This window comes from Cetorhinus maximus, chromosome 4 (assembly GCF_964194155.1).
Source record: "Cetorhinus maximus chromosome 4, sCetMax3.hap1.1, whole genome shotgun sequence".
Classification (NCBI taxonomy): Eukaryota; Metazoa; Chordata; class Chondrichthyes; order Lamniformes; family Cetorhinidae; genus Cetorhinus; species Cetorhinus maximus.
The window spans coordinates 1783222-1795426 of record NC_135882.1 but is presented as its reverse complement, the minus strand read 5'-3'; the positions used below and the strand labels follow the sequence as shown (position 1 = coordinate 1795426).

General features: G+C 45.1%; 1 protein-coding gene across 2 annotated transcripts in view; it reads right to left on the bottom strand.

The window, feature by feature from the left end:
* bmper (BMP binding endothelial regulator) overlaps positions 1-12205 on the bottom strand; it is a 101330-nt gene that overhangs the window by 8529 nt on the left and 80596 nt on the right. For both annotated transcript variants that reach the window (XM_078539807.1, XM_078539808.1), the window contains one exon: positions 8719-9055. In XM_078539807.1, coding sequence (XP_078395933.1) covers positions 8719-9055 — 337 coding nt within the window. The remainder of the gene's footprint in view (positions 1-8718; positions 9056-12205) is intronic.

Here is a 12205-nt window from a genome sequence, read left to right as displayed (position 1 = left end):
CTTAAAATTCCACATATCTCTGTACGTGAATCCTCTCTCTTGTTATATCCTCATTATTAAGCATCTCTCTTCAACACTCTGTCCTCATACTTTTCAGATGAGATGTTAAACCGAGGCCTTGTTTGACCTTTCAGACAGATGTAAAAGATCACACAGCTACTGTTGGAAGCAGAGCAGGGGAGTTCTCCCCAGTGTGCTGCCCAATCTTTATCTCTCAACCAACATCACAAAAACAGGTCATCTGCTCATTATTACACATTGCTGTTTGTGGGATCTTGTTGTGCAGTATTAGCTGCCATGTTAAAAAAAGATTTGCATTTATATAGAACCTTTCATGACCACCAACATCCCAAAGTGCTTTACTGCCAATGAAGTATTTTTGAAGTGTAGTCACTATTATAATGTAGGAAACATGGAACCATGTTGAGCACAGCAAGCTCCCATAAACAGCAATGTGATAATAATGTTCCCTACATTACAAGGTAACTGCACTTCAACAAGTAATTCATTGGCAGTAAAGTGCTTTGGAACATCCTGACAAAACTGTCGATCTTTCTTCACTGGGTCTTCAGTCATCCCCATCTGAGGTCCATGCTGGACGGGGCTGTGGGGAAAAGAAACAGTCTCAAGCCTTTCATTGAGTTGAAGTCTGATCCTGAAGCCTACCACCCAGTTTACCAGTAGCTCAGCCCCAGTGTAACATGCTCCGGTCTCTGGGTGGAGTGTGGAACACATGGAGGGTAGATGACAGTGGAGAGAGAGGCAGACAGAGGGTGGAGTTGGGAATTTGGTAGAGGTGGCAATGAGGAGCAGAGGGGTAAAGAGATGCTCCTTTTTCTACTTTGTTTCAGACTCTAGTGGTTCATGAGTTTCCTTCCTTGTTTCCAAGCTAGGCGAGTGCAACTTTCTCTGACATTATCTGTGTCAATTATTAACTATTTAATTAATTAAATAAATGAGGTTGGGCAGAAATGGTAGGGCTGGTGGTGTGCCATAACTGCAGCAACTGGGAATCTGTGGAATGCACTGCAATCCCAGAAAACCATATGTACAGAAAGTGTCTGCAGCTTAGGTAACTTCCGCTCCGAGTTGTGGCCATTGTGGGGCATCAGGGAGGGGGGGAGTTACCTGGACACTTTGTTCCAGGAGGCAGTTAGGTTAGGCAGAACTTTAGAGTTGGTCAGTGGTCAGGGACAGAAGGATGTGACTGTGAGTCAGGCAGGTAAGGGGAAGCAGCGAGTAGTGATGGAGGAGCCTCAGCCCTGACTTTGCCCAGCAGGTACGAGGTGTTTGCTACATGTGGATGAAAGGCTGACTGTGGCACCATGGGGAAGGATGGGGGGAGCGAAAAGGAATGTGGGAGTGATAGGAGACAGCATAGTCAGGGGGATAGATACTGTTCTCTGCAGCCACGACCAGGAGCTCCGAAGGTTCTCTTGCCTGCCCGGTGTCAGGGTTAAGGATATCTCTTCACGGCTAGAGTGGGATGGAGAGGATCCAGTTGCCATGGTCCACTAGGGAACCAATGGACACAGGTGGAAACAGGAAATGATGTTCCAGAGTTAGGAGCCAAATTAAAACACAGAACATCAAAGTTAATCATCTCTGAATTGTTAACCTGAGCCATGTGCCAATTGACATTGGGTCAAGCAGGTCAGAGAATTAAACCCGTGGATCAAAGAGTGGTGTGGGAAGAAGGGATTTCCATTAATGGGGCATTGGCATCAGTACTCAGGGAAGAGGGAGCTATTCCACTGGAATGGGCTCCACTTGAACCGGCCTGGGACCAGTGTCCTGGCCAATCACATAACGAGGGCTGTAGACAGGGATTTAAACTAACCTCTGCATTAAGGTGGATGAATCCACGGCACAAATAGAGGCAAATGATTTCGAACTAATCATCAATACAGCGACATGGTTACAAGGTGATCAAGGGTGGGAGATAAATATTCCAGGGTACACAATATTTAGGAAAGACAGAGAGAATAGCAAAGGAGAAGGGGTAGCCCTGATAGTAAAATATGACAAAAGGACATTAGTGAAAAAGGATCTGGCCTCAGAAGATCATGAAGTAGAATCAGTATGGGTGGAAACAGCAAGAGTCAGAGAACACTGGTGGGCGTAGTTTATAGCCTCCCTAACAGTAGTTATATCATTGGGCAGAGCATTAAACAAGAAATTATTGGAGCTCGTAACAAAGGCAATGTAATAACTGTGGACAATTTTTAATTGTCATATAGACTGGGACAATCAAATTAGCAAGCATGATCTAGGAGATGAGTTTGTAGAATGTTCTTGTGACAGTTTCTTGCAGCAATACATTGTGGAACTGATTAGGCATAGAGCTATCTTGGATCTAGTATTGTGTAATGAAGCAGGGTTAATTAGTAATGTCATAGTCAAAGATCCACTGGGAAATAGTGATCATAATACCACTGAATTCCATGTTGAGTTTGAAAGTGGCATACTCCAATCACAATCGATAATCTTAAACCTAAACAAAGCCAATTACAGAGGTATGAGGGGAGAACTGACTAAGGTTAATTGGGTAAATAGACTAAAAGGTAAATGAACAGTGGGAAACATTTAAAGAAACAATTCAAAACTTTCAACAAAAATATATTCCATTGAAAAACAAAAACTCAGCGAGAAAGACCCATCTGTGGCTCACTCAGGAAGTTAAGGATAGTATTAGATTAAAAGAAGAGCCTTACAATGTTGTAAAAAAAACAGTAGTTTAAGTCTGAATCTGAGGATTAGGAGGGTTTTAGAAACCAGCAGAGGGCTACCAGAAGTTGATAAAAAAAGGAAAATAATAGAATATGTGAGTAAACTAACCAGGAACATAAAAATAGATTGTAAGAGATTTTATAAGTATAAAGAGGAAGAGAGTGGATAAAGTAAACATTGGCCCCTTAGAAGCAGAGACAGAAGAAATTATCATGGGGAATGAGGAAATAGCAGAGGCATTGAACAAATATTTCACAGTAGAAGACACAAGTTTCATTCCAGAAATAGACAGTGACCTAGGGAATAAAAAGAGTGAGGAAATGAACAAAATTAATAACAGGGAAAAGGTACTGGAGAAATTTAAGGGATTAAAATCTGAGGCCTGAGGCCTACACTCTAGGGTTCGAAAGGGGATAGCTGCAGAGATAGTGGATGTGCTGGCTGTGATTTTCCAAAATTCTTTAGATTTGGGAACAGTCCCATTAGATTGAAAGTTGGCAAATATTACAACACTTTTCAAGAAAGTTGCGAAAGAGAAAACAGTGAACTACAAGTCAGTTAGATTTAAGAAAGGATACACTTGCATTGGAGGCAGTACAGTGAAGGCTCAGTAAACTGGTCCCTGGGATGAGAGGATTGCCCTGTGATGAAAGGCTGAGTAAATTGGGTCTATTTTCTCCGGAGTTTAGAAATATGAGAGGTGATCTCATTGAAACTTACAAAGTTTTTAAGGGGTTTGACAGGGTGGATGCTGAGAGATTGTCTCTGTTGGTCGGAGAATCTAAAACACGGGGGCCGAGTCTCAGGATAAGGGGCCGGTCATTTAGGACTGAGATGAGGAGAAATTACTTCACTCAAAGGGTTGTGAATCTTTGGAATTCTCTACCCCAGAGGTTGTGGGTGCTCCATCGTTGAATACATTTAAGGCCGGGGTAGACAGATTTTTGGTGTCTCAGGGAATTAAGGGATAAGGGGAGCAGACAGGGAAATGGAGTTGAAGCCCAAGATCAGCCATGATCGTATTGAATGGTGGAGCAGGTTCGATGGGCCAAATGGTCTACTCCCGCTCCTATTTCTTTTGTTCTTTTGTTAGGTGAGCTACACAGCTCTTTGTCTTATCTTCCCCCCTCCAGGCCCCACAATTATCCAGATTAACATCAACCCTACATCCTAATCATGAATCTTTCCATTATTGGAGCTTCCTGTAACTAGACACAGAGCGTCTGTCCCTCAGTTAAGAAACTGCTTTATAATCTCAGAATGTGTGTCCTTCAGTCTAGGTGTTGCTGGATAAAGTGGGGAAGACACTAAATTAATGATAACCTGTTTTCCTGTTTCAGTTGAGATGTACAGGCAGTTGCCAGAACAAACATCAAACAGTAAAATTCTGGGCACAGGTTAATGTATTTACTTTAAAAGCTGGCAATGGTTTTGCAGGTTGGTTTACTGGGTTTAAATGGATTTTTAGATTCCCACCGGCTGTGAACTGGGGCTTGTTCACTATCCCGTGTTCTCACAGTAATCAGCATTGGCACAAAACCTAACACAGACAGTAATAGACCCCAGTGCAGGGGAACAAACAGTCCCTAAGCACACATTGAGAAGAAATCCTTTCTCATGTCTGCCCAGATATCACTTTGTGGACTCACTCTGCCACCTTGTGGAGAATCAGGACACAGCTCTGAGCTGGACAGCTCAGTCTGAACGAGCCATAAAACAATAACATCATCAGAAATGTCAGAAAGGAACTCAAAGTTTGCTGATTAACAAGTTTCAGACAATTCACCTTGTCTTTCATTCGTAACTGTAATTGGAAGAGTCCATGAATTAGAAGAACTCATATTTGAACATGAAGCTGACTGACCCGCTCTACACTCCTTTAGTGCTGTTTCAAAAAATAATTCACTCATTTTCATTATTTAACATTTGCTCACAACAGACTGAAGGAGGAGTTTACAGAGCAACTTTTCCCAGGGCTGAACTCATACAACACTGGATGGGCAATTACTAAAATGTGAAACAGGAGCCTTACGCTACCAGGCACTGATCAATCATTTAAAAGTGACAGGACAGGGTGGGAGTGTGGTTAATAAAGCTCACAGTATGCTGGGCTCTATTCATAAGAGTACAAAAGCAAGGGGACTATGTTGAACCTGTATAAAAGACTGGTTCAACCTCAGCTGGTGTACGGTGTCCAGTTCTGGGCACTGCACTTTAGGAAGGATGTGAAGGCATTGGAGAGAGCGCAGAAAAGATTCCAGAAAATGGTTCCAGGGATGAGGGATTTCAGTTATATGGATAGATTGGAGAAGTTGGGACTGTTCTCCTTCGAGAAGAAGGAGATTTGATAGAGGTATTCAAAATCATGAGGGGTCTGGACAGATTAGATGGAGAGAAACTGTTCCCATTGGTGGAAGAGTTGAGAATCAGAGGGCACAGATTTAAGGTGATTGGCCAAAGAGCCAACAGCGACACAAGGAAAACCTTCTCCAGGCAGCGAGTGGTTAAGGTCTGGAATACACTGCCTGAGATTGTGGTGGAGGCAGGTTCAATCAAAGCTTTTCAAAAGGGAATTGGATAATTATCTGAAGAGAAGGTTTTGCAGGACACAGGGAGAATTTGGGGAGGGGGACTAGGTCAGCAGCTCTCACAGAGAACCGGCATAGAAATGACAGGCCGAATGGCCTCCTTGTGTATTGCAACCAGAAGGGAAACAGGAACCTTCTGCTTTTTAATGCTTTTCGAGCAGGCTGGAGTGTATTCTGAGCTTGCAAGATCATGGTGAATAGCACAGTTTTAATACTGGTTTTCATGTGTCTCACACACTGAAATGTATTTACAACAGACAGGCTGTCTCCCAGGGATACAGGAATTTAAGTTTGAAATTGCAATGATCTCAGTCAGCAATAGATGAAGTAATAACTTTCTCAGCCCTGTCCAGTGAAGATGTGCTCACTTCTCTCGAGGCTGACTCACTAACTTCCAAGACCAGGTTACGCAGGCACTGAAACCACAACTGACATTAAAGCTGTTGACTTTCAGCAGGGTTTGAGATTGCTGACCAGTTTCTCCCTAATCCATCAGTTTGTAAACTAGGTGAAATGTGAAGCCGCTTTCCTTAGTTTGAGTTGAAGCCAGTGATCTCTCCCAGGTGACTCACTAGTGTCCAGAATCAGATATTTTTTTCATATATTGTTTTAACTTCTGTCTCAGAGGGACTCGGAGTCTATAACTCACTCACTGAGTTGCTTCTAGCAGAGTTTTAAAGGCGCTGTTATCAACTGTTCACAATCATGGTGAGATTGTTAGTGATCACAGCAGACGCTGTGCAGAAACAAACCATATAGTTCAGCAAATCATCACAATTCTTCTGAAATCCTCTGCCAAGCCTCTCCTTTGTTTCTTATCATGGTTTTGGTCAAATAAGCAGCAAACTCTTACTAAAACATCACCAAACTCATGAATGTTTGTGCAACAGGTAGACGGTTGAGAATTTGAATTCCACGAAGCTGGTATTTTAGGGTCAAGAGCAAATAACTTGTCCCTGAAGCCACTGAATTGCCATAAAAACCCAACTGCTTCACTAATGTGCTTTAGGGAAGGAAATCTTGCGCCCTTACCTGGTTCATGTTTATATGTGACTCCAGTCCCTAGGGCACTAAATCAATGCCTGAAAGTGTCGATTGCTCACAGACTCCCTTCCTTGTTCTACCCTCTGGGATAGAGACTCAGTTGTCTGAACAGTCAGAGTTGCCTGAGATCTGGGTCCTTGACGATATCAGGGGAGCTGATCCAAACTCCTGACAACATTGGACCTTCGTGGTCCCTTCAAATCAAATTGAGTAAATCTCTCCCAGAATAACTTCGGCAGAGAGAAGGCCACTCGGGATTTGCTCTTAAACTTCCAATTGGGACATTGAGAAGGAATTTCCATTCTGAGCTTAAAACACACAACTTGGCAGAAATCTCTCCAGAGTGTGTTCATGTGGATGTGACCCAGTTTGTGACAGGGCTACTCAGCCCCTCAGTCCCTCTGATAGTTTGTGAGTGGTCAACACAGTGACCCTGGAATATTGGCAAACATTCCTGCCCGGGTGTCCGAGACTGAGTGCTGGGCAGGCTGGGCGCTGGGCGCTGGGCACTGGGTGCTGGGCGGGTGCTGAGCGCTGGGCAGGGCGCTGGGTGCTGGGCAGGTCAGGCTGGTCCCCTCAGTGTCTGAGTGTATGAGCTCTGCACGGGAGCCTCACATCACAGACAACAGTGGGGGTGCAAGCAAGGGGGGGTGGGTGAGAAAGATGCCAGTGGCCACCCACTCAATGAAGTTTGGGTTTATTGGGCACCATTCTCAGAATGTGGATGTCCCTGGCAAGGCTAGTTTTTATTACCCATCCCTCCGAGGGTGTTGGTGAGCATTCCTCAATCACTGGGAACCATTTGACAGGTTAATGAACCATTGCAGAGGGAAATCAAGAGTCAACCTCATTGGTGTGAGACTGGAGTCACATATCAGCTCAGACTGGGTGAGGGCAGAGCAAGAAGTTGCATTTATATAGCACCTTTCACACAGGATAACATCCCAAGGTGCTTCACCAAGAGCATTTATCAAAAAAGATCGGACACTGATCCAGATAAAGATCTTCAGAAATACCTGGAAAAACTCAGCAGGTCTGGCAGCATTGGCGGAGAGGAGCACAGTTGACGTTTCGAGTCCTCATGACCCTTCAACAGAACTAAGTAAAAATAGGAAAGGGGTGAAATATAAGCTGGTTTAAGGTGGGGGGGGGTGGGGTGTTGGGACAAGAAGAGCTAGGTAAAGGGCCAGTGATAGGAGGAGATAAACAAAAGATGTCACAGACAAAAGAGCAAAGAGGTGTTGAAGGTGGTGATATTATCTAAAGGAATGTGCTCATTAAGAGTGGAGAGCAGGACAAGCAAGGTACATATAGCTCTAGTGGGGGTGGGGTGAAATAAACCATGGGTGGAATACATTTAAAAATAATGGAAATAGGTGGGAAAAGAAAAATCTATATAAATTATTGGAAAAAACAAAAGGGAGGGGGAAGAAACGGAAAGGGGGTGGGGATCCTCACCCCACCCCCACTAGAGCTATCTGTACCTTGCTCGTCCTGCTTTCTACCCTTAATTAGCACATTCCTTAGATAACATCTCCACCTTCAACACCTCTTTGTCCTTTTGTCTGTGACATCTTTTGATTATCTCCACCTATCACTGCTTGCTTATCCCTACAACCACCCCCACAACCTTCTCCCTCCACCACCCCCACCCCCCCACCACCTCAAACCAGCTTATATTTCACCTCTCTCCTATTTTTACTTAGTTCTGTTGAAGAGTCATGCGGACTCGAAACGTTAGCTGTGTTCCTCTCCGCAGATGCTGCCTGACCTGCTGAGTTTTTCCAGGTATTTTTGTTTCTGTTTTGATTTGGATTTCCAGCATCCGCAGTTTTTTGTTTTTATAAAGATCTTCAGACATGTTTGGTCAAAGAGGTCGGTTTTAAAGGGCTTATTAAAGGAGAACAAAGAGATGGAGATGGCAGAGGGGTTTAGGGAGGGAATTCCAGAGTATGGGGCCTCAGGAGCTGAAGGCGTGAAGATTAAAATCAGCGATGCTGAAGAGGCCGGAATTGGAGGAGTGCGGAGAACCTGGGGGGGAGGGGTGAGGCCACGGAGGGATTTGAAAACAAGGATGAGAGTTTTAAAATCGAGGGGTTGCTTGACCAGGAGCCGATGTGTGTCAGTGAGCAGAGGGGTGACGGGGGGAAGGGGACTTAGTGCCAGTGAAGACACGAGCAGCAGTGATCTGGGGGAGGCCAAGGTGACAGTGGGAGCAGTGTGGCAGATACTCAGGAAGGTCTCCCTCTCTGAAGGATGAAGGAATCAGGTGGGTTTTTAAAATGACAACTTCCTGGTCACTCTGTCTGAGAGAGAGGATTGGAGCTGCCTGTGTGATCAGCTGATAGACACTGACCTATAAAACAAGACGTAATCCACCTTCGAATGGCAATCCTTAAAGGCCCAGGATTTCAGTTTCTGGCACTCGCGATGAGCACGGAGTTTCACCTTCACCACCCCCGAGCACAGGTGTGGCTGGAGTCTCCGCTGGGGTCGCTTACACACTTTGTTCGATTTCACTCGCCACGATTCAGCAAAAGCATCAACTTCAAACTTGAAATTGCCGTCTCCACCAATCAAATCGTCCCGTTTGTGTCCGTTGTAGTTTCCACACAAACCACAAAGTTTACCCTTCAGCTCTGGGTTTGCCATAACCTCCACAAAACTGTCTCCGTCCCAGGAAACCACAATACCTAAACAAAGCAGCAATGTATTACTGATAAAGCCCAGCAATCAGCAAACAATCAGCGTCAGTCATGGATCAGGGCCCAGTTACCAGGGAAGCCTCTGGGGTCAAGCCCCACCCCAAAGACATGAGCAAGGAATCTAGGCTGATACTTTAGTGCAGTACTGAGGGAGTGCTGCACTGTCGGAGGGTCAGTACTGAGGGAGTGCTGCACTGTCGGAGGGTCAGTACTGAGGGAGTGCTGCACTGTCGGAGGGTCAGTACTGAGGGAGTGCTGCACTGTCGGAGGGTCAGTACTGAGGGAGTGCTGCACTGTCGGAGGGTCAGTACTGAGGGAGTGCTGCACTGTCAGAGGGTCAGTACTGAGGGAGTGCTGCACTGTCAGAGGGTCAGTACTGAGGGAGTGCTGCACTGTCGGAGGGTCAGTACTGAGGGAGTGCTGCACTGTCAGAGGGTCAGTACTGAGGGAGTGCTGCACTGTCAGAGGGTCAGTACTGAGGGAGTGCCGCACTGTCGGAGGGTCAGTAATGAGGGAGTGCCGCACTGTCAGAGGGTCAGTACTGAGGGAGTGCTGCACTGTCAGAGGGTCAGTACTGAGGGAGTGCTGCACTGTCAGAGGGTCAGTACTGAGGGAGTGCCGCACTGTCAGAGGGTCAGTACTGAGGGAGTGCCGCACTGTCAGAGGGTCAGTACTGAGGGAGTGCCGCACTGTTAGAGGGTCAGTACTGAGGGAGTGCTGTACTGTTAGAGGGTCAGTACTGAGGGAGTGCCGCACTGTTAGAGGGTCAGTACTGAGGGAGTGCTGCACTGTCAGAGGGTCAGTACTGAGGGAGTGCTGCACTGTCAGAGGGTCAGTACTGAGGGAGTGCCGCACTGTCAGAGGGTCAGTACTGAGGGAGTGCTGCACTGTCAGAGGGTCAGTACTGAGGGAGTGCTGCACTGTCAGAGGGTCAGTACTGAGGGAGTGCTGTACTGTTAGAGGGTCAGTACTGAGGGAGTGCTGCACTGTTGGAGGGTCATTTGGATGAGACATCAAACTAAGGTCCTGTCTGCCCATGGCCAGTATATTGAAGAAGAACAGGGCAGATCTCCCTGGTTACCTTGGCAAAATTTATTCTTTAAACAAATCCAGAGCTTCCTGGATGACTAAGGAGATAGAAATTAAGTTGAAGAAGAAAAGGTATGCTTGCGACAGGTGTCAGGTAGCAAATACAACTGAGAACCAAGCTGAATACAGAAGGTTCAGAAGGGATGTGAAAAAGCAAATATGAGAAGCAAAGAGGGATTATGAAAAAAGACTGCCAACTAACATAAAAGTATTTTTTAAGCACATCAATAGTAAAAGGGTGGTAGAAGGAGTAGCGCTGATTAGGGACCAAAAATGGGATTTAAACATAGAGGCAAGAGGCACAGCTGAAGTGTTAAATGAATACTTTGCATCTGTCTTGACCTACGAGGTAGATGCTGCCCAGGCCATGGTGACAGAGGAGGAAACTCGGTCACAAGAAGGGTTTAAAATTGATAAGGAGGAGGTATTGGATAAGCTGTCGGTTATTAAAGTTGATAAGGCGCTGAGACCAGATGGGATGCATCCAAGAATATTGAAGGAAGTGAGGGTGGAAATTGCAGAGGCACTGGCAATAATCTTTCAATGTTCCCTGGATTCGGGGGAGGTGCCTGAGGACTGGAGAATTGCAAACATTACATCCTTGTTCAAAAAAGGTTGTAAAGATCTGCCCTGAAATTACAGACCAGTCAGTTTAACTTCGGTGGTGGGGAAACTTCTAGAAACAATTATTCGGGATAGAATTAATAGTCACATAGAAAAGTGTGGATTGATTGGGAAGACTCAGCATGGATTTGTTAAAGGAAAATCGTGTCTAACTAACTTGCTGGAGCTTTTTGAAGAGGTAACAGAGATTGTTGATAAGGGCAAGGCTGTTGATGTGGCGTATATGGACTCCCAAAAGGCTTTCAATATAATCCCACACAACAGAAGGGAGGAATGTTATAGGTCATGGAATAAAAGGGGCAGTAGCAACGTGGATACAAAATTGGTTGAGGGATAGGAAACAGAGAGTAATAGTTATTGGGTATTTTTCGGGCTGGAAGAAGGTTTGTAGTGGAGTTTCCCAGGGGTCAGTACTGGGACCCTTGCTCTTCCTGATATATATTAATGATCTAGATCTTTGTGTGGAGGGGACAATTTCAAAGTTTGCAGATGATGCAAAACTTGGGAGAATTGTAAACTGTGAGGAGGACAGTGTAGAACTTCAAAAGAACATTGACACATTGGTGGAGTGGGCAGATAGGGGACAGATAAAGTTCAATGCGGAGAAGTTTGAGGTGATACACTTTGGTACAAAGATCATGGAGAGACAGTATAAAATAAAGGATACTATTCTAAAGGATGTGCAGGAGCAGAGAGACCTGGGTGTATATGTACATAAGTCATTAAAGGTGGCAGAACAGGTAGAGAGAGCTGTTTCTAAAGCATACAGTTCTCTAGGCTTCATTAATAGGGTACAAGAGCAGGGAGATTATGATGAACTTATATAGGACACTGGTTAGACCTCAGCTGGAGTACTGTGTACAGTTCTGGGCACCACACTATGGGAAGGAATTGAACACATTGGAGAGAGTGCAGAAGAGATTTATGAGAATGGTTCCAGGAATGAGACACTTCAGTTATGAGGAAAGATTGGAGAAGTTGGGACTGTTTCCCTTGGAGAGGAGAAGGCTAAGAGGAGGCTTGATAGAAGTTTTCAAAATCATGAGGGTCTGGACAGAGTAGATAGGAAGAAACTGTTCCCACTCGTAAATGGATAGAGAACCAGAGGGCAGAGTTTTAAGGTGTTTTGCAACAGAAGCAAATGTGAGATGAGAAAATACTTTTTCACACAGCGAGTAGTTAGGGTTTGGAATGCACTGCCTGGAAGTGTAGTGGAGCCAGGCTCAACTGAGGCACTCAAGAGGGCATTGGGTGATATTTAAATAGAAATAACGTGCAGGGTTCAGGGAAAAGGCAGGAGATTGGCACTAAGTTAAAATGCTCAGAGGGCTGGTGCAGACAAGATGGGCCGAATGGCCTCCTTCTACACCATAACGATTCTGTGATTCAATCAACATGACCAAAAATATGATCTCAAGGTTTATG